Below are 23,280 nucleotides of genomic sequence, written 5' to 3'. Positions count from 1 at the left end.
GTCCAAAGCATGCTTGGTTTTGCCAACTTTTACCGCAGGTTTATCCCGGAGTTTTCACGTGTGGTGCAACCCATCACTGCACTCTTGCGAAAAAATAAACGTTTTGAATGGACCGAGGAAGCCGGACAGGCCTTTCAGGAGTTGAAAGCTAAGTTCACGTCCGCACCTATTTTGAAGCACCCGCGTCCCGATCTCCCATATATAGTCGAAACCGACGCGTCCAGCCTAGCCATGGGAGCTGTCCTGTCTCAGAGAGACCCTGAAACCAACCAACTGCACCCCGTAGCATTTTGGTCCAGAAAGTTCTCGCCGCCGGAGATAAATTATGCGATCACCGATAAGGAACTATTAGCCATTAAGTCCGCCTTTAAGGCTTGGCGGCATTATCTCCTCGGCGCCCGGCATACCATCACCGTGATCACTGATCACCGAAATTTACAATATTTAAAAACTGCCAAGGCTCAATCGTCTCGACAGCTCCGATGGGCTTTGTTCTTTGCTGAGTTCAATTTGGTAATCACCTACCGCCCCGGCTATAAGAATGGTAAGGCGGATGCTCTATCCCGAATTGGAATGGAAGAAATAGACACAAACTCAGAACCTGTGCCGATAATTCCCGAACAAAGAATTTTGGGGATAACCACTTTACAAACCCTTGAAGACCTTCAAGCACGAGTGAAACAATTCCTGGACTCTTCAGCCTTGCAGGATTGGATCAAAAGGGGGTCTAACTTTTCAGTCAAGGATGGCTTACCTTACTTCCAAGGACGCTTATTTTTGCCAGAAAAGGAATTGCAAGAACAGGTTATTTCCCGTCATCATGATACCCTGATGGAAGGACATCCTGGCATTGCCAAAACAGAGGAAAAGGTTAAACGACAATTCTGGTAGCTTTCCTGGCGAAAGGATATTAATTCTTTTGTGATGTCCTGTGGAGTTTGTGCCCAAAACAAAGGTCAAAAGACAAGACCCGCCGGTCTTCTTCAGCCCTTAGACATTCCACCAGCACCTTGGCACACCCTGTCACTAGATTTCATCACGGACCTGCCCTCTTGTAATGGTTACAATACTATTCTGGTCGTGGTGGATTTATTTTCCAAAATGGCCCACTTTATTCCGTTGAAAGGATTACCTTCAGCCTTTGTTCTTGCCAAGGAATTCCTCGAAAATATCATCCGTTTGCATGGATTCCCGTCCATATTTAGTCTCCGATCGGGGGAGCCAGTTTATTTCTCATTTTTGGAAAAAGTGTTGTCAACTGGCACAAATCGACGTAAGACTCTCGACCAGCCACCACCCACAGACCGATGGTCAGACGGAGAGAACGAACCAGACCCTTGAACAATATCTACGATGTATGTTGCACCAATCGGAGGGTAATTGGAAGGACATTTTATGGGTGGCAGAATATGCATACAATAACTCTATACACTCTGGAACTGGTCAGAGCCCCTTTTATACCCTATATGGACATCACCCTCGTACTTCAGACTTGGACTCACCTCTGAGCCTTGAAATGCCCGCAGTGGACCATTTGCATTCTACGATTACTCAAGCCTTCAGGGATGCAACTGCACATTTGCAACATGCGAAAGGGAAATACAAAAAGAATGCGGATCTGCATCGAAGAGAGGCGCCTCCATACCAAATAGGGGATCAAGTATGGTTGGCTACCAAACACCTATCACTCAAGGGGCCTCGAACTTTTAATCCAAGGTATTTAGGCCCTTACTCGATCAAAGCTATAATCAACCCAGTGGCAGTCAAGCTCGATCTACCAGCTAACATGCGGATTCACCCCGTTTTTCATGTGTCACTTTTGAAACCAGTGCACCCAGGAACCAGATTAACAAAGCCACCAGAACCGATTCAGATAGATGGGGAGCCTGAATTCGAGGTGAAGAAAATTTTGGATTCTAAGATCTCAAAATCAAAACTTTTCTATCTAATTGATTGTAACGGGTACGGGCCTCAGGAAAGGTCTTGGGAACCCAGTGATCACGTACATGCACCTCGGCTGGTAAAAAGGTTCCATCGGAATTTCCCAAACCATCCGAAACCTCCAGAAGGAACGACCTTGGGAGGGGCCTTGGGGGGGGGGGGGGGGGGGGAGTGCTGTCATGATGCCTACCCCCGGAGCACCAGGCCAGGCCCAGCACCCCCGGAAGCAGGCATCATGCCCTCGGGTAAAAGCCCAGCGGCCCCTTATAGGGGCTCTTTGGACTCAGTCCTGGCGCCATAGGCGCCAGGCTCATAAAGGGAGGTGTTTTGTGCACTTACCTGATGCAGACCATGCTGCACGCTTCAGGCCTCCCTGAGACCTGAAGGGGACTATTTTTTTCATAGGGACTATTTTTTCACTCGGGCATGGCCAGGGAAGGATGCATACCTAGTTGGGGAAGGGTACATACCTGGGACTTCTTTGGAGGTTAAGCCACGCCAAGACAGCAGCTCATGCTCCGCGTTGTTCTGCTTCCTGCAGCTTAACGCTCACTGTGTCTGCTCCTGCTCCTGGACTCCAGCCACACCCTCCTCGAACCTGGAAGACCTGCAAAGAAGGAAGAGAAGAGAAAGGTGAAAACCAAGGACTATTTCAAACTTCTTACCTGCATCTGGAATCTTCTCGCCAGCATCCCTGAAGAAAGACTTCCATTTAAAAGCATTGCGTTGCTCGCTGCAGCGCCACGCTTCACTCACCTGTCCTCGAGACATCTCCCGGCTCCATCGCGGCTGTCGGCATCGGACGCCACATCTCTGCACCTAGGGGAGAGAGAAAGAAACAAAAGGTGAGCAGAAGGAACACATAAGGAAAGCCTGATTAACAGCCGTAATACTTACCGGCTTTTCTTCCACATTTCGGGTCGGCGCCACCCCGTTGGCAGGTACCGTAGCCCGGCCCCTATGGGGAAAGGACAACAGACATTTCTGGGGAATGATAAGGACATTTAGAGGGACGCCCTAATCACTACTCACCTCGGCAGTTTAACCCCTCGACGCATCGCCTTCATTCTGCACCTGAAATAAAGGACAGATCACAGGTTAGAAAGACAACATAAAGGGGGCCTCACTTGAAATTTGAACTTTCATACTTAAGGCGCATCGCTCAGGAAAGTCAAGTGGATTTTGCCAGCGCCATTCTGAAAACCAGTGAAGTAACTGGACGAACACGCGCCCCTGCACCAGAAGCAGGATGGAGAGTTCATCCTTACAAACCATAAGGTGAGCTTAAACCGGGGTTTGGAGGAAGTTAGAGAGGAACGAAGGGGGAAAGGGGAAAGGGGGGAGCTAGCACACTATTCTGCAGACTGTTAATCCCCTTTCTCATCTGCAGAAGGATATTCCTACGGGCCAGGCAAGCACGATTTGGAGGTCCTGTCCAATCGCTGTTCCGGATCCTGCGCATCACGCTAGAAGAGGCCACAGCAATCCAGACTAGACCAGCGCCCCCGTGGGAACCAGGTGAGCGTTAGTTTTTTCCAGTAGGTGAGCTACCCTCCTAATATCAGCCGTCTGCCTGCCTTTTATGAATCCTGCCTGATCCGGGTGGATCAGGTCTGCTAGGAGCCCCGTTCGCCAGGATCTTTGTAAATATTTTTGCATCAACGTTGATTAAAGCAATGGGCTTGTATGAGGTACTTTCCATTGGTTCTTTTTTGGGTTTGAGAATCCTGGTCATCTTAGCCTCCTCCATGGAAGGGATTATGCTGCATGTGGTTTTAAATGCGTTGAAGAGGTAAGTTAAGTGCGGTACTAGTGTGTTTGCAAAGGTTTTATAGAATGCCGCTGTGCAGCTGTCCGGGCCTGGTGTTTTATTTGGTGGAAGAGCCCTGATGACCCTCCTTACTTCGTCCTCTGTGATTCCCCGTCTTAGGTTATTCTGGGCGGCCCTTATTGATTTTTGGCATCTCTATATTCTCAAAATCCTCTTGTCTATGTGGCTGTGGATTTTGTGATGTGTAGAGTGTTTCATAGAATGTCTGCAGGCATTCTTGGATCTCTCCCGTATGGGTGGTTCGTTCCCCATTGTCAGTTGTCCGTGCCGTGATCACATTTTTAGTTCCTTCTCCCTTCAGCATACGCGCCAGGAGGGAGTCTGCTTTATTTGCTTTGGCGTAATACTTTTATCGGACGAATAGTAGCGCCCCTTCCGCCCGCTTAGTTCGGAGGGTCTCCAATTGGCCTATCTCCCGCCTGTACTCCGTCACGGCGGACCAAGTGGGAGCCTCCCCCGCTGTCTTCCTGGCCTCCTCCTACCTCACCTTCCAACTATGCTTCCAGTGCCTCTAACTGTTGCTCCCTCTGGGTTTTCGCAGGTATTAACTCCCCCTTCAACGTGGCCTTGAATGCATCCCATCTACTTTCCTCCCTTGTGTCTCCCCTCTTGTTGGTCTCGAAGAACTCTTATTTTCCATTCTATTTCTTCTCTAACTACTTGATCCCTCAAGAATCCCTGGGTACTTCCATCCCCATAACCCCCTCCTTCTGCTACCTAACCCCATCTGCATGGATACAATTTTGTGGTCGGCTATTCCTATGGGGCCCGCATGTACTTCCCAAATCTGGCCCAGGAGACCGGCCGAGTCCCATATGTAGTCCATTCTTGACTGCGTTCCATGAACGCTCGAGAGAAACGTGTAGCCTTCTTCCTCGCCCTTCATTTCTTGCCACACATCCCTCGGGCCCGCACATTTCATCCTATCTTAGTTCTGCCCACGCTACCGTCCCTCCCTCCCTCCTTTGTTTCCCTCCCCCCCGAACTGTCCCGTGCCCTGTCCGAGGGTATGTTGAGATCGCCCATTACAATTATTTGACCTCTGCCGTGGTCTTCCAGCACTTTCAAGAATCTCCTCAGGAACGATTCTTGGCCCATGTTTGGCAAGTAAATGACTGCTTTGGTGTAAGGGAGATCCATGTGTGTCTCTCTAACCACTATATACACCTACCCTCTTTATCGCGATGGACCTCCGTCACCCTAAAGTCCACTGTGCTCTTGAAGGCCGGTGCGACGCCCCTCCCACACACTTGTCTTAGTCTGCCCTGAGACTTAAAACAAACCTGGTTGAATCCTTTCAGTTTTAGCCATCCCTGATCCCTGTGCAGGAGATGGGTTTCTAGGATATCGGGACCTTCCTTCCTCTTGAAGCTCTCTAACTTTTTCATTTTCAGGGGGGAATTGAATCCCCTGACATTGTGGGTTAGTCACTTAAACGGTAATATCGCTGTTCACGCTGCCTAGTGGTGCCAATGTTTCTGGGTGGCCCCCTTCTTTTTTCTCTGTGCATTTTCTGCTGTGCTCCCCTTCTTCCTGATCCCTGTTGACCACCCTTGTCAACTCAAGTGATTCTCTTGACCTCCCTCTGGCCCGACCTGTTCTGTTCTTGTCTTGCCCCTTGCCCTTGTCTTGCCCCTCCCTCTCCCCTCTAGGGAGTTCCTGCGTCTCCCTCCCTCCCTCCCTCCCTCTCGTAGGGCCCTCTCGCCTTTACTAACTTCAGGATGTTTACTCCCTATTACCCCCTGCCCTTATTGTTCAGTTTTGTGTCCACCCCTTTTGCATTTGCCTCCCCCCACCCCCCTCCAACGCTCGGCGTCTTGTCTCCTTTTTTCCCAGGTGGGCCTTGTAGTGTAGTTTTCCTTTTCCGACTGTCCCCCACCGTGGTCCATTCCCAAGGTCTAGGCCTTGGTCTGTTCTCTGTCCCTGGCGATCTCTCAGGCCTGTCAACTCGTTGATCCTGATCTAGGTTTAGGTGCAGTATGTCCGCTCCTTCTTGCAGCGTGGTTATCCATTTCTGTATGCCTTCCCATTCAAAAAGGAGCCGAAAGGGGAAGGTCCACTTGCATCTGATTCCTTGCTCTTTAAATACTTTGAGGAGTGGGCCCATCTGGCGGCGCTTGACTAGGGTGGAATTGGGTAGGTCTTGATATAGTTCAATTTGTTGGTCCTTGTACTCGATTGGCTCTTGTTGTCTAGCCGCTTTCAGAGCTGCTTCTTTTCGCCCGTACAAGGTGAATGAAGCTAGTACATCTCTTGGCCTCGCGTTCGGGTTCTTATTTAAGCGTCCTACTCTGTGGACTCTGTCCTGCTCTACTGTGTCCGGGGACGGTTCCCCCTAGTAGCCCTGAAAAGATGACCTGTGACCTCTTTCAGCTCCCTGTCTGTCACAGTTTCTGACCGAAGCTTCAGCCTAATGTTGACCCTCTGGGATCTGTTTTCCATATCTTCCATTTGAAGCTCCAAATTCCACGTGGCCATATCCAGTCGTTCTATGGCTTCGCTGTTTGCCATTGCCTCTCTGTCGATTTCCTGCAGGCCCTTTTCCACGAGGTCCGTTCTCTCCCCCAGTTGTCCGATTTCCTGTTTAATTTCTCCCAAGGCTGTGTTAAGATCCAACCTCATTAGCTGAAACTGGTCTTGGAAGGTCTTTGCCAGGTTAGATTGCAGGGAGAACATTTCCCCATGAAAGTCTTGGCACGATATTGGGGCTGTTGGGTTCATGTCTTCCGGGGTACTGTGTCCTGTTGCCCCCTCTTGTGCGCTCCTGCGTGCTTCCCTAGCTGACCACAACGTTTGAAGTGTGCCTGGAGTGTCGATCTGGGGTGGCCCTCCCTTGATTGGCCTACCCTTGGATTTCGTTGTCATGGCCAGGATTCCTTGTTGGTCTGGGCTGGGCCCCTGCCCCTGCCCCTGCTCCTGCTCCCGTCTCTCGCCCTTCCTTTTCTGTATGGTCCCTTTCTCAGTGCGGGGATTCCCCTCCTTTCCCTGCCTTCTGGCAAGGCCGTCAGAGTTGGTCTTGTCTTTCACAGTCCTGGCCGTTGCGAGTTTGGGCCCCATTTGGTGTGTCTCTCCGATCCTTCTCATTCCTTCACTATTCCTGGGGGGGGAGGGAGGGGTCTAGTCATTCCAGATCCTTCCGGTGTTCTGCCACCCTAGTATTTCTGGTTATGTCCTCTCCCCTGGGGTGCCGTGGCCTTATGTGGCTGGGTTGTGCGCGCTCACAATGTGGAGGGGTGGGGTTCCAGCGAGGTCCGTTCGCTGGGCCCAGTTCTGAGCCCGGTGGCCTCGCTCCCTAGTGCAGTCCCCTTCTGCTCCCACACCGGGGCTCCCCTGCTTAGGCCTCCGTGTGCAGGTTCGTTTGGGCCGCTGTCCCTTAAAGACCTGAGGGACCGACAAGACCAGGGGGTCCCTCACCAACCAGTTGCCTTTTGGTCTCTCTCCTGCTGGGTCCTTAGTTTTTGGCTTTGTGTTCCTCCTTTGTGGCCCCCCTCTCACTCCCCCCCTGCGCCAGGCAATCCCACCAGTGTTATGCTGTGTCTACGGGGTGGGGGGGAGGGAAGAGTGCTTACCTGTGCCTCTTCTGACTCTCGTCCGGGGGCTCGCTCGCCCGCTGCGGGCCGGGTCTGAGTTCCCCCTTGCTATTTCGGCCCGGCAGTGGCGCCCCCCACCTTCTCCTCTGCACCGCTCCTCGCTGACGGATTGTGTCTCTCTCCTCAGGAGCTCCTTCTTTGGGCTACCGAGGCTTCCTCCGCAATACCTCCGGCCTGTGCGTGGGCTCGCTCGCGGCTTATGCTACTCCTGCGCTGGGTTGTGGATTCCTCCTCTTCATCCTCCGCTGTTTATCTTTCTCGGCAGGGTCCCCCGCCTGCTCCTTGGTTCGGCTCCTCTCTTGGGGCTATGTGCGCCTCCTTGGGGAGCCTGCCGGTCCTCGGCCCTGCCCTCCGCATGTCCCTTGTTTGTGTGTCTTGTCTCCTTCCCGGCACCTTCTATTCACCTCCGACTCTCGCTTGGGTCCTTGCATGTCCTATCCTTTTTCTGGGGGTTGTGCCATTGCTCACTGTTCTGGTGGGTTCACTGTTCTGGTGGGTTCCCGTTGTGCGCGGTCGATCGCGCCTTGGTGTGCTGCTGTCCGCCTTCTGGCTGGGGTGCTCTTCCCCTCCGTTTTGCTCCTCCTCACGGACTCTCGTCTCCGTTGGCGGATTCTCTCTGGCCCCCGACCTGGGCTTCCCGCCGAGCCTTCTTCACCCCTCGTTGGTACATCGTAGGTGGCTGCCATCTCCGTTCCTCGAGATGGCAGGGTAGCCCTGTCTCCTTCCGCAGCTGTTTCCCCCTTTACACCTTGACCAGCGTTGCCTCGGCGGGGTGGTGGGGCCGCTTCAGTCTGCTGGCCGGCTCAGGAGTGCCGTCGACACATCAAACTAGCCACATGAAGAGATCCACCAGGAGAGAAGTACATAAAAGGACACACAGCTTACTCCTGGGCCAGGTAGCTTTATGGGCCATCAGGGCTTCCCAGAAAAAAATTGTTTTAAAGTTATTGGTAAGATTCAAAAAGAGCCTCACTTAGTCAAAAAATACAGTGAAAGGATTGCAGTTTTTGCCACTACTTGTTTTTATTTGGAGATCTGATTTTCACGATCTATGAAAGCCCTTTCAGAATGGAAATAAATGTCCCCTCACCTACTGTGTTCTTGGCCCTTTACTATGGCAACATTTTAAGTATTTTCTCTCAGTTAACTTTTATGTTTTTAGAAAAAAAATGTGGTTTTGCATAAATGTAATTTTGAGCTCTAGTAGACGTTTCTTTCTTTTACCTTATGGAAAACCTTCCAAGTGACTGAAAGATTCCTGGTTTGCATTTTCAATTGCCTCCCCGCCCGCTAATATTCCCTTCTCCTTTGAATATTCTTTTCAGGTCAGCACCAGATACATAATTCGAAAGCTGTTCTTTGATAATACAGAAGAGGGTGAGGCACCCCTTGATGCAGAGAGTTTAAAGGTATGTTGAACATATTCCTGATTACTTTGTGATTGTATTGGAAATTTTAGCTGGTTACTTTAGAATTGCTAATATTGTTAGAACATTGAAACAGTCTGCTTGATACTATAACATTAATTGCTGACTTGGATATGAAATGGTATGCAGGGATCGAAATCAAGATTGGATACATAGAAGGTAAAATCAGCTGCTGGGTAGCCATCATTGATCAGTGGCTAGAAACCACCAAGGAGAGTACAAAGCATTCTGTAAATCTGACTTTCACGTAAGATGCAAAAAATAATTTTGTCCATGATTTATGACCTCTTATTTTTTAAATGTTGTATAGATGTATCCTAATGTTTACTTGTAGATTGTCTTGAACACTGAGTTAAACTCACAAATTGGTTTGTTTGAATTAATTTGTGTTTGGCAATGACTACCTGAAGTCTTCTACAGATGGAGTGGTATCATGGACTGCTATACCTTTTGCACCTAAAAGGCAAGTCCTGCCGATGCTTTCTACTCCAGCCCTCACTGCTTCGGTTCCTCTTGGAAAGCAATCCAGGCTTTCGTCGTTCCAGACGTATTAAAACCTGCATGGCATATGCATGAACTGATCTCTCATGGAATATTAGATATGACAGCAGCATATACTAATCTGATGGAATGTGTGGACCAAACATTTGTCAATGTGATGTAGTTGCAGTATGCTACACAAGGATTGTTTGCATCCCTAGATACTAGCACCTTTTATCTTTAGACAGCTGCTCTCTGAAGCGCTAGATTAATAATCACTTGGGTCAACGGAGCATGAGGATGTGATGCGCATGAAGGTTGCTTTGAGTGCTGTGGAAGCCGAAGGGTCTTTGCTGTAAGGCACGATTACACCCTTAGCCTATCAGTGTGATAACCTCCACTCTCATATCGTTGTTCAACACCTGACAAAGACGGACACTTTGTGTACCAATTCCCTGCTAGTTAACTGTGCTTTTGCTTTGGCTCAGGGTTATGAGGCGACGCTGCTTGGAATGGGAGTCTGAAGGTGGAGAGTCTGCATAGGTTTATATCTAACTGCAGCATGTGAAACCCATCCGTTGCAATGCGTTCCTTGATGCATAGACTGCCAAGTATACTTTCCTCAGGAAATATAAGGCAAATTAATCCAGCAGTTCTGTGGAGAAGGGCAAGGTATGTCCCAGTTCTACATCACATGGGCAGACACCAGAGAAGTTCCCTTGAAGAGATCAGGGCTAGGTTTGGGACCCAGCAGACCCAGAAGGAGATGCAGCCAAGTTGAAATCGACCCCCAATGCAAGTTGAGTGGAGAAACACAGTTAACCGAACTGGTGTATTTGTAGAGCGCTTGTTCACCCCCACAGGGGGGTATCTTGGTGCTGTAGGGAGAGAACCAATGTTGATTGATGATTGTGTACAGTTTAATCACGACCTGCAGAAATCTTAGATTATGGGGGACTGCTGAGAGTAAGTATCGAACAGCTACTTACCTAAGACCCTAGAGGTTATTACTCTCAATCGTTGTTCCCAATAAGACAGTTCTATTAAGGCGGAAGAGCCCGGTTAGTACAGCTCTTCTCTTGCAGGGCTATTTAAGGGATCCGGTCACCCAGGAATTTGAATTTAGCACTAACAATGACTCAAATGGCCAATAAGAACAATGGCCCTTACCGTGAGTGAGACCCACCTTCCAAAAGTGAAAGTAACAACCAAGGTGGCTCCAGTAGGACAGGAGAACTCGGACCAGCGGATTTTAGTCACTCTAAGGACAAAGAGGGGCATCCCACCAGCAGAAGATGGCCCATGAAAAAGTAAATGGTGGGATGGCTCTGAATGGCTTAGACTAGCAGATGAGGTGGGGTGTTTGGTCCTGAAGTGATCTGAAACAAAGGTTTTATCAGCTAACCAAGTTGGCCCCAAAGACCACTGAATTTACAGGACCATCCCCACAGGAAATGTGGAGGCTAGGGTCAGGAACTGGTCTAGATCGGTTCAAACTACTATGGAAGGTGTGTGGCTGGGCTCAAAGTGAATCCACATGCACCACTACCATTTTAGGCCTCTTTCCTAGAGAAAGGAAGCCCAAGGAACAATATGGCAGATGCTACCAATAAGTTACATTGGGCTAATAAATACAGTAAATCTGCTGGTGAAGCCAAAAGTAAAATGCAGCTACCACCAGCATTCTCCCCAAGCCAATTTAAGGTGTTTTAATTGCACTTAGGCAATCAAAGCGCTGCCTTAAAGGCAATTCTATATAAGGAGCCTTATGGGCTACCAAGGACCATCCCACTGAAAAAGGGTTGCAGTTGCAGGGGGATGTCAGTAGAAGTCACTCTTCCCACAAAAAGGGAAACTGCAAAACCTAAACAAATTGGAAAAGGTAAAAGTTTAGGGGACCTTAAAATGGGTCAGCAGAACTTCCAAAAATATCTGCCAAAACTTGCGTTTGCGGATGTTGATGACCTTGACATGTTTGGTACACGCTGAAATTCTCAATCTGGAAGATGATCCACCCACGGCACGGGAAGCCTGTCTACCCCTGGCTTGTATATGGGTGGCTCCGTGTATGCTCCCTATACAATGCCGCACTATTTCACCGATCTGCACCAAATTTTGCAGAGTCACCTGTTGGACCCTCCAGACATTATTGGCTGGACACCCAACCTCTTTCCCTGTATTTCAGCGAAAGTAACTGGGTTTGTGGGTTTGCATATATTCCCTATACAATTCCACACTGTTTAACCAATCTGCACCAAACTTTGCACAGCCACCTGTTAGGGCACCACCCACGACATTACTGGCTACATGACATTCAGACACCACTCCACCCCTTTCCCCAGATTTCGGCAAAAGTGAAAATGTGTGTGTAGGTTTGTGTCTTCGCGTAATTTCCCTATACAATTGCACACTATTTCACCAATCTGCACCAAATTTTGCACAGTCACCTGGTTGAACCCTCTGGACATTACTGGCTACATGACATTCGGACACCCCACCCGTTCCCTGATCTCAGCAAAAGTCAAAATTTGCTTGGGCTCAGCGAAGTGTTGTTCCTTATACAATTCCACACCATTTCACCAAGCTCCAATAAATTGTGCAGAGTTGCCTGTAGCTATGAGGGAATGAAAGCCCAGGCAAGGCCGGGTATATCGGCTAGTATATGCTTATAACCCAGTTATAGCATTTGGATGTAGAGCACAAGGGAACACCATGTTCAGCACAACTAGCAGTGCTACCATTGTCCAGCATATATTATAAATTGAGGGTCCCTATGCCGAAAAGGGTATATTACAGACCGAGGGAAACTGTAGCAACACACAGTGATACAATGTGTATCCTAGGCAGTATTGTAATATAAAGATTTTAAAAGAAAATCCTAATGAATCAGGGGAAGTTTCTAAACATCAAGGGCCTGGTGATGATCTCCAGGGCCCTAGAAAAATGCCACAGTCCGGGTAAGTACCTTTCAATGTCTCTTGTAGAGGTTTGTGTTGAGAACAGTGCCCCATAGCAAACAATAGGAAAAGGCAGGTAAACCTTGGTTTCTTTCCACAAATACCCAGAAGAAGGCAATATACCCCCAGTAGAGACCCAGAAGACTAGATCCAGTGGAGGGTTCGAGGCCCATCAGCCCAGGAGCAGAAAAGCAAAGTGGGATTCAGCCCCCCGCCGCCCTTGCCCTCCCACCCCCATACCCCAACCCCAACGATACCCAATGGGAGAAGTGCGGCAGAAGGGAGCCTGCAGAACCAGACGACCACAGACCACGTGGACACCTTGGTGAGGATCAAGAATAACCCACCAACCAAGAGTGCTGAGGTAAGTATTTAGTATTTGCTTACAGAAAGTCAGTTTCTAGAAGGCGAAACAACCGCGTAAGGGCTTTATTTTTTAAAGTGTGAAATGGATCCTGTCACCCCAGGATTGGCACCCCCCAGCAAACTACTGCAATTGCTCAGAAGAACAATCGTCCTTCACAGGCGGGGCCCCAGCATCCAGAAGTGGACTCAACTGCAGATGGCTCAAGGAGGATGGAGGAACCTGCCCATGGGAGACCCCGACGGCTCAGCAGAAATAAAGGCCCCTGCAGCAGGACAATGGTGGTGACTAGCACATTTGGCATTTTGGAGTCCCAACAACCTTAAAGGCAGCTGCACCTTTCAAAAGCAAGTGGATCGCCCTGGCGGCAGAATGCAGTAAAACAGGGTCGAAGGCCTGGCCCCAGCAGGTGAGAAGAACCAGTAGCAGTATGAGGAAATGTTGGGAAGGACAAACCGGAGCTATGCCCAGATCACTTCATCCAGCCAGTAAGGCCAGAAGAGGGCCTAAAAATGCCACAATGGTGGGAAATGGCAGAACATTGCAGGTAAGCAGACCTGCTCGCCTTCCAAAAAATTGAGCAGCCCGGAGTTCAGATACAAGGTTTCCTCTGTGTATTCCTTCACTCACAGGGGCCGACTTCTGCCAGCCCACCAATCCATTAAAGGTTTTGGCAGTCAGCCAATCAGGGTGGCTTCTAAAACTACCAAACACCCAGGCCTACCCCCACAGTCCCAACCACCATGGAGGCTGCCAGCTTGGGCTCGCAATGAGCCCACATTGGCAGAACGGCCATTTTAAGGCCTGTCTTGTGGATTCACTGCACAAAGAAAGCCCCTAAAATAAAATGGCTGAGAATAGGACTTAGAAAAACAATCCATAAGTACCTGAATGGCTACCATAAAAGTACGTTGGGCTACTAATGCAGTACATGGGCAGGCACTCCCTGTGAAGCCGAAATTTGAATATTAGTTTAACATAATTTTATTGGTCATTTTATAAAGCGCCTATATACAGAAAGTGTCTCAAAGCGCTACAAGCCAGGAGAGGCAACAAGGGAACAATGCCGACAAAACATTCTTACTAGGCCTTGAGTCTTTAAGAATGCAAGTACTATAAGCGTTAAGGTACAAACATAGAACGCTATAGAAGACATAGTCAGTAGACGCAAGAAACTAGAACAGAACTGTCGTACTAGGCCTGACAGCATTTCAGAGAGTGTAAGAGCTATGACATAATGAGGAAGGGTGGAGTGGAGTGGAGTGGAGTGGAGTGGAGGCCAAAATGACAATCGGGAGAGCAGGGACAGGCAGATGAGGCAAAAAGGTTACAGGATAATGAGCAGTCTACAGATCAGGTTCACCTGAACATGCAGTGCAGAAAGGTGCAATGCTGTAAGGCACACCTAGGCCAGAAGCATTCAGTCGGTACAATTGGGGGAATGCAAGATGGAGAAAGCACACCTAGATTCGAAATTGTCAGAAGCACTCAAAATCCACACTGGAATGTCAAAGCACACAGCCGCTGAAACCGAAGTGCTTACCGGTGCATGTTGGCGGTGTGTGGATCCAGCTCCTGGGTGCAGAGGGAAGTTTGATCAGGGGAGACAGATTGTAGCGGCAGCATGGGGGCGGCGCCTACCCATGCCTGACGGGGCCAGGCAGGGGGCCTTAGTGTGGGCCTTGGTGTTGGGGCCGGCACTCCATGCCTGCCGGCTCCCGATTGGGCTAGAACCCAGCGAACCAGCCAATCCAGAGCAGTGCTCCCAAGGGACCCCTCGGAGGCACTTGGGTACCGAGGAAGATGGCCACCATGATGGTAGAGATGGTAACTCAGTGTGGATGTTGCAGCACACACTTCAAAAACTATGAAAGCAGTACAGGAATGCAACTAAAAGCTGCTGTTGCTTTCTTGAAATTACAGTGAGGCAGTGCCAGCGTTGCGAGATGCTGCCACAAAAAGCCGTACCTTCACGGATGGCGCTCCGAGCCATCCCTGAATCCAGGAGACTGGCAGTGAAGGTCGACGGGAGAGCCAAGTGGCAACTGCGCTCCCAACCAAGAAAGAGAAATAGAAAGAAAGAGAGGAAAGGCAGGAAGCACAAGGGGCCGCTTGTGGGCCTTGGTGTTGGGGCTGGCATTCCATGCCTGCCAGCTCCCAATAGGGCTAGAAACCACAGAACTAGCCAATCGGGACCAGTGCGACTCTGCTCCCAAGGTAACCCGCGAAGGCACTCTGGTGCCAAGGATGAGGGCCGCCATGATGGTAGAGAGGGTAACCCAGCATGGATGGTGCTGCACGCATTTCAAAAACTAGGAAAGCAGTACAAGAATGAAGCAAGAAAAGATCTATGGAAGGCTGCTGCTTTCTTGAAATTACAGTGAGGTAGCACCCGTGTTGTGAAATACTACCACAAAAAGCCGTACCTTCAAGGATGGCACGCCTGCTATCCCGGAGTGGAGGTGGGGGGAGCCAAGCAACTGGGAAAATGGGGTGCTTGGGACTGCGTTTTATGGTTGACCTAATAACCATATACCTGAAGTTTAGAAAATAGGGATGTAGTGTCAGGGTGATTTAGGCAGAAGTCCTTTTTACTCCCAAAATAAATTCGAAAACCCAAAAAATAAAAGGAGTGGGGGAGCAAAAAGAGTAGTTGTCACATAAAATGAGACAGCAGAACCTAAAAAATGGTATTCTGCCCCAACATAAGGTCATACCCAATCACCTACTACTCTGAATGTAGCAGAAAGGAGTACGAGAGGAGTGCAGGGTCCTTGCTTTTATTCCTGCCAGGCCTAGCTCTTGGCAACTGGTGAATGTGTATCGCAGGAGTATTTATTTGGCAATACCTGCCAAATCACATACCCAAAAAATTGCGATAATAGTCACATGGTGCAAGTGTCTGGGCGTTTTGGTAAATGTTAGACATAAGCATACAATACCCACAATACCTAGCAAATGCTGAGAGTATCTATAATGTAATGCCAAAATCCTTGCTGGCAAATGGTGTAAGGGTATGTGGTGAGCTGCCGAGTTTTCTCACATTTCTGATCTTGGTATTACATGCCCATCAACTATCTTTTAGTAGCGTATATGTTTGTATTTATTGCAAGTGGAGCAATCTGTAAGAAGTGTGCTTTACAAGAAGTAGCAGTGGTAGATGGGCAGGTAGTGATGGTGATTAACATGTGCTCATTGTTCATTTTATCTGGCTTTTTCTTTTTTAAATAACGACTACTGCCATAGTTAATGGCGTTGGACCGCTTTTGCCTGTCCGAGAGGCATAGGACAAGTATGATAGAACATTCAGTAGTGATTGGGAGGAGCAAAGTTGGGTAGATAGTTGGGATGAGGGCGAGGGATAGATCAGGTGCACAGGGAGGAATGAGAAGGAAAGGGTGGAAGAGCTATGTGTACAATTGGATCAAATTTATCCTGAGACTCAACTGTTCTCTGTGGGGGTGCACCGCTGAATGGAAAGATAGCTGGAGAATGAGGAGGTTTGCTGCGCCAGGGGGGTATGTCTGGTATTTACTCACTGCATAGTAAGCTGGGGCATGTTGAAGCCATGCCCAAGAAAACGGAGGCAAAGCCCTTTTACTTCTCTAGGCCCCTCCAAAACATTTGGTTGGGGTTGGATGTTAGAAATTTGAATTTGCCAATTTTGCAACCGCTCCCCGAAAAGAAAGCAAAAAAAATATTTTGGTTTCCTCATTTGCCATGGTTGCCAAAACCCTAGGCTTGTGCGCAAAGTGTTTAAGAACACCAAGCCTGTCTGTGGGTTAACAGTGGTTAGACTTCTGAGCCAAGGTATGTAGAAAACATGCCCAAGAAAAGACCGCATGCAAAGCCCCTCTACTCACTCCCCTGGGCCCCGAACGGCCAGGGTTCTATAGATGGGGAAACCTGGAAGGAAATAAGGGCTCATTTAACTGAGGGTTGGATTTCAACAACCGCTTCATTGGGAGCAGAAGTCCCGGTCCAGACTTGCTGGAGGTTCCCGAGTCCTGCTAGGGCCTTCATGATAATGGTTATATTGGTGTGTATGGGGTGGGGGGGGGGGCTTGGTTTGTCAAGTAGTATTCGATTTTGGTCTTGGACCAATTGAGAACAAAACAGAGCCATCCCGTTATAGATAGCCAGAAGATGATATGACAGGAGAGGCTGGGGGCAGAGGTGGATTTCGAGATGGTGCGAGGAAAGATCGGGGGTGGGTGGCAAGATTATGAAGACCAATCAAAGGAAGTTAGAGTAGATGTGATTTGAAAGGGAGCCAGTGAAGTGAGGCAAAAGCAGAGATGGTCGCAGAAGATGGGAGCATGGGGGTAAAAAAGGGAGATGTAAAGCGGAGTTGTAGATGGAACGAAGGGGAGAGAGATGAGTAGCAGGGACGCCAAGTAGAAGAGAGGAACAGTAGAAAAGAGTGGATAGAATAAGGGATAAAACAAGAATTCAAAGAGTCGAGAACACCACCAAGATTACGAGCAGAGTGAGAAATAGGAAGAGAAGAAGGGGGGGGGGGAGGGAGGGCACCGTAATGACCGGGAAAAAGAACTTCCGTCTTGGAGGTACTAAGACGGGGAAAGTGGGCTGACATGCAAAAGTGGAAGACGCAACACTAGATGAATGGAGAAGGGTGACTTTGGAAGAAAAGTAAGGGGCAAGGTTGGAGGCGAAGAGAGCGATGGATTAGGGATGGAGGGAGAGGGAATTCGGTTAAGCACCTGGAATAAACTAATAGGATAGGAGGAGAGGGAGTCAAAAGGTTGGTGTAAGTCTTATTTAGAAAGAAGAGCAGCAGCGTTATAGTCGAAATGGAAAGGAGAGAGATTGAGAAGGTCTGAAGGGGATGAAATTGGAATGTTCTCCAATGGAGATCAATGCAAAGATTGATCCAGGGAACCAAGAGCTGGAGTTAGCCAGGGTTGAGGAGGCTTGCGTGATCTGGTGTCCTTAGCAGGTAGATGGTAAAAGAAGCCCAAGTGGGAGACTTTTTTGCGCAGGAGATGTATATTAAGGGAAGTGGATTGAAGATAGACATTTTGTCCACTGGGACGTGGGTAAGATCAGAAGTATGGGTTTTCCAGGATGTGGTGATTGAGCACTTTTAAAGATGGAAAGCAATCAATGCGTGCAGTGTCTTGGATCCCCAGGTTAGATGGGGAAAGAATGGAGGAATGGTCCACAGTATTTAAGGCTGCCGAGAGGTCCAAGAGCTTGATGATGGGACGGAGTTTGCAGTGATGAGCTGTAGTAAGCGAGATGGAGATTGATTTTAGAATCAGTGTTGTTTCAGTGGAGTGGCTGCTTGGAACCCAAGTTAAGAGATGATCAATTTGAAGGCCACCTATGGCAGACTATATTTGCACAACAGTTGTATTCGCCAGTCCTTGCTCTAACATGATGCAGCTCCAGGTCTATAATTTCTTTATTTGAAACACTTTTATATGCCCTTTAGTAAGTTGGCAGGTTTCTCAAATATGGGAAATGAGTTCCAAGTTATCATTCCGTTTGGTACAACACGGTGGTCAAAAAATGTTTTTGGTTGTGACTGTTTGTTTTAAAAATAAAAAAAGAACAGTATTGGGCTGTCGCCTCTGATGAAGTACTCCTATCTAGCTCTGAGGATGAGGGATATTCACATGGCAGGGACTCTTCAGTTGACACCACCAACGAGCTCTGTTCCTTTATGGGAGCCAGAGGTATACAGACATATTCTTGGGCAGCGGAGTGCCATTTGAGCGAATCCTGCAGAGTAGTTTGCATTTGCGGTCCGAAAAAACACAGGCAATTGCTTACCTGGCATGAGTTCCCGAAAACCTCTTATGGAGCTCTGAACTCTCAAACTCCGAAAACTAGTGAAGCATGCAGCTGAACTCTGGAGCGGACAGTGCATGTGTGAATATAAAATCCAAAAAGGTGCCAGCCTCCAATATCGAATTTGTCTGCAAAGACTCGCCGTGAAAGTGGTTAGATGAACGCCTGAAAATTCAAATATGCCAGTTACCTCGATTGAAGAATTATCCCCCACACCTGAGACATTGAGGGTAGGTCTGGAAAGGAAGGACAATATTTGGCATGGTGTGTTAGTCTAGAGGGATCAGGGAAGTTGTGTGTTGGGCTAAGAAAAGGCAGCTGCTCTCGCAGAAGTTAAAGGAGAGATAGTGTATCGGAGGTGACTTAAGAGGGAGCAGATGTGGTGCCTGGCAGTAAAGGAGGGAAGATGCAATGGAGAGAGAGAGGTTGGAAACAGCAGTTAAAGAGGGAGGTGTGGAAGCATCACTGTATGGCAGTGAGATAGTCTGATGAAAGGAGGCAAGACCACAGCCGGAAGAGGTGCTGAGATATCCGGAAGCAGTGGTGGCAAATTGGCGGATTAAGATTGTGTCCATTCATGCAGCTAACCTTTTACATTTTACAGACTCATCTAGGGCTCGCAAAGTCTTTTCACCCACTTGCATAATAGAGTAGATTTTTAAAAAGGGCGGGCAGCATTTACAAGAGAAGTTTGAAACTTTTATTTAACATTTTCTTTGTTTGCAGTAAATGGCAAATAAAAGTTTCACTGTGCATGGTTGGCCTCTGGAGGCAGCAGTGTACCAAACATAAAGTGGGTTTGTAGTAACATGCACCATTTGACAGAAATCGCATTTTGAATTTGTTGTCCTCCGTTCCTATGGGTCGAGTGCATTTCACTTAGGCTGAATAGGTAAACTAAGTTACCCGACCTGCAGGTCTATCTGAAATGTAAAGAATTGGCAAGGCCTGACTCCTCTCACTAATGTCTTATTTCAGCGGTACGCATAACTGCTGTATTGTTCATGTCGTGGGTACAAATTATGTCTTGTGACATTAACAATATCAGTTCAAAATTGCTTATCAAATGGGTCTGTTTGCTAATCAAAAAACATTTAATTGGCAAACTCTGCTAATCAATTTTTTAAAACTAATTTATGCCTTGAACTACTAAACATCAAACATGCCCCAGAAATTATTAATAAATTAATTGATTACATATTCAGCGGGGCAATAATTACCAATACTAATAACACCAAATTAACTACAAAAATATCAATTTTTCCAACACTTAGACGAAACACACAAAACAAATACACATAAACGAACAACAAAAACAATATCTCTCCTTTTCCATTACCTGACCGCTTAGACTAACGAGTTACTCAATCTTATGCTCATTACCATATAAATGATTGAAAGGCTTCCATAAGGTCCGATAAGCTTCCTCTTTACCCTTTCTTTGAAACATGACCTGTTCAAAATCAGATATCAATATATCATTAATCCAACTCTCAACTAGCAGCTTCTTCCTGGTTTTCCATGCTCTCAAGATCTGCTTTGCTGCTATCGCAAGAATTCTGTCAATCCAACTCCCATACAATCGAGCCGTTGTACAACGCCCATTATTATTCACTAACATTAGCACCTGTAATGCCCTTCTTTGAAATTTGATAGATAAGTTTATATCTAGTCTAACGCCTCGCACCAGAAGACCACAACTATGGGACAATACCATAGCAATGAAGTAACACCCCTTTCTCTTTCCCACATCCCCAACATGTATCATCATTTACCAACCCTAAATTGCACATGCGCTCAGGTGTCCAATATAATCATCCTAAAAAAGTTTGATGAATAAGTCGTAGTTTGAGGTCCAGCTTACTACTGTGCCCAACCTGCCATATGTGTCTCCAAATTCCATCAACCTAAATCTTCTTCCCACTACCTTTTTCTAGTTCCTCCATGATTCAATCACTGAATCATTCTCAGCAATGAGCTTCAAATACATGCAGACTCTACGCAGCGATAAGCAAAAGATGGTGCATCCTGCTGGTTCTTTCTCCATTGGTGCAGATAACCTATTTAAAATCCGAGTCGAGAGACACTCTAATTCCCTAAACCTATTCCATTCCCTTCTATCTAAATGAAACAAAAGACAACATGTGTCCATCACACATTAAATCCCCTATTGTTAAGATCCCCTTTGTAATCCAGCTTTGCCAGTACAGGGTCTTGTTCGCAAGCTGCAATGCAGGATTATGCCAAATAGACGACTTGTAATTTAGAAACCAGTTCCCATTAAAATTAACCACCAAGTCATCAAGTCTTTAGTCACTCTAACAGGTGGTAGCTTAACAGCCCCTTTAGGTAGCCTTTCCACAGAAAAGATATTGCTTAATTGAAATTGTGTCAAAGCAACCCTCTCAATTGCCAATCAAATTGGTTCCTGTTCTGTCTCTGCTGTCACATACAGGGCTGCTGTCTTTAAGACAAATCCCCTGTAATAATTCTCCAAGTTTGGATATCCAAAACCTCCCTCTTTAGTATCTCGCAACGGGCATTTTCATGCCCAAATATTTTGTTTTTGAATTTTCAATTTCTAAAGTCAGAGCAGCAGCAAAATTAAAGGGGGGGGGGACCAACGACGACCCAAATTCCTTTGATTCCCATCACCAACCCACCCCAAAAAGAAACATTATCTCCTTTCCCAAACGTACTATGTGTACTTTTTTTTTTTCTTCTTCGTGGTGATGAATGAAAGTTTGGCACTGAAAAACATGGTAGGTGCATATTTTGCAAGGAAATCGCTGGGTACCAAGATAATACTAGTAGTATCTGGGCAAATTATTGTAATACCCGACTCCTCTGTATTGGACAATTTCATATGAGATGGCTACATTCCCATGTGATGGCAATACCTGGATAATGAAGATGGCACTTAAGCCTGTGATAACAATACATGTGCATATGATCTCCACACCAAGCAACACAGGAAGCATTTCACTTCTTTTTAATTTTTTGAACAAGTATTCCCTATTTTTATCCCATGCTGATTGATGGCTGCTATGGTACACTGCTTCAAGGTGCTCCCCACTGGGACAGGGCAGGAAGAGCTGCATGAGTGCAGTAAATCCTCATTGCCTTCTATTTTAGGTAGTCACTTGTGTTACAAGTACTTGCCAAAGGAAAAGACTCCTCAAACGTTGAAGGCGGGGGTCAGTGGCGAGAACTCCAGCAGAGAGGGGATGCTAGGGTGAGGTGGCGGGAGCCAAAGTGGATTGCATACAAAAGGGTGGAACCCAAGGAGATGCAGAGATGGCAGCTGAGAACATGAGGGAACATTGAAAGTGTAAATGTGTCAACTAAATGCATCAATCTTCTCTTCTTGCCTTTTTTGATTCCTATATTCTCACTTTGTAGCTGATCATGTACATTATGTACTCTTATCCTTTATATTAGCAGCTTTTTCGCTCCTTGACTTAGTTTGCACACCTAACTAACAGTAAATTTGGTATTTCTTACAGAATGAATTGGACAAAACAAAGGCCCAGCTTTCTTCTAAAGGTATGTTTCAAGTGAGAGTATCATCCCTGCCACAAGTTCTGGGGACACAACGGGCCTGAAGAAGTCGTCAGATGGTATCTGCCAACATGCCTTACCAATTTGTGTAACTGCATCAAGTAAAACTGTGATCCCATCCCATACACAAACATATTGAGGTCAACATGAACGCTGCGAACTACCAGCACCCCTCTGCCTGCCTGTATTATCACCATTGCTCTCATAGCACACATTCCTGGGGTAGCGCACGTTATTCCTCAATCTGTGAATCTGTGAAGGAGATGGTCCTGTTTAATTTGCTCAGGAGGTCGCACCCTAACAAATTTACCGGTGAAGTTTCTGAATATAATAAGGGTGCACGCACCACTTAAACAGAACCATTGCCACAGCCCCAGAGACGCCTTGCGTGTCGAGTTTCCCCTGATAACGGGAAGTTTCTTTCACTGATGCATTATTTACTAGCACCCGTGTGAACCATACAAATGAATTGTTTATTTCCTATCTCAGCGCCCACCAAAAGTTCCTCATCGGGGTGGATAGTCATGGACAGGACTGAGCATGCAAGAGCTTTCTGTAGGCTGTCTTAGTCAGGATATGTATTGGTGCCCGGAATCGTGAAAGGGTTGGCCTCCATGACACTCACCCCTGATAAGATGCCACTGTCCCATTCAAGATGGTATTACTTCCGGGCATGGGGCCACGGTATGATTGGTTCGGTAGGTGCGGCTTGGGCCGGGGGTCTTTGGTGGGGCAGTGAACTGTGCCTGAGGGAGTCGTGGTGGTAGCTGTGTGTATGCTTGGTGTCTCATATGGCATGGATGTGGGCGTTTGAGGCACAGGGAAGTGTTGCTGCTGTTGTGCTGGGCCTGCTGGGGTGTATGGATTGTATCCCGCTTCCATTCTGCTCCTGCCTTCTTTTGCAAAATGACCCCACTTCCCCCAACCCCAGCACTGAACTGGTCCTGCTTCCCCTCTCGGGCCCCATCCCTCAAATCCACCTCTGCCCCCTCGATCTCCTTGAAACTACATCTTCCACGCTGCTGACCTCCTTGATAACACTCAGAATGCTATGGCTGAGATCCATTTCCCTTGTCCTCTTCCTGGCCAAAACGCTGCTTTTCTTGCATCTGTTTGGCTGCTGCCTGCTCTGCTGAATTTGTCCCCTTCTACTGCTATTGGTGTATAATTATAGTCTGTATTTCGGCCCACCCTTTTGCTTCTATGCCTATGATCTTATCGAGAGCTTCCTGCACTTCCTTGGGCAGTTCCCTTTTGATAACCGAAGAGAAAAGCAGAACCAATTGTCCCCACCCCCGTTTCAGCCCTATAC

At 47.6% G+C, this 23,280-nt stretch overlaps 1 protein-coding gene across 2 annotated transcripts in view; it reads left to right on the top strand.

The window, feature by feature from the left end:
* Nucleotides 1-23,280, top strand: part of TRAIP (TRAF interacting protein) — a 535,773-nt gene that overhangs the window by 47,514 nt on the left and 464,979 nt on the right. For both annotated transcript variants that reach the window (XM_069644161.1, XM_069644162.1), the window contains exons 3-4: nucleotides 8,688-8,771; nucleotides 21,914-21,953. In XM_069644161.1, coding sequence (XP_069500262.1) covers nucleotides 8,688-8,771; nucleotides 21,914-21,953 — 124 coding nt within the window. The remainder of the gene's footprint in view (nucleotides 1-8,687; nucleotides 8,772-21,913; nucleotides 21,954-23,280) is intronic.

Source organism: Ambystoma mexicanum, chromosome 2p, assembly GCF_040938575.1.
Source record: "Ambystoma mexicanum isolate Mex_15411 chromosome 2p, UKY_AmexF1_1, whole genome shotgun sequence".
NCBI classification, from domain to species: domain Eukaryota; kingdom Metazoa; phylum Chordata; class Amphibia; order Caudata; family Ambystomatidae; genus Ambystoma; species Ambystoma mexicanum.
This window is presented reverse-complemented; position numbering and strand designations above follow the sequence as displayed.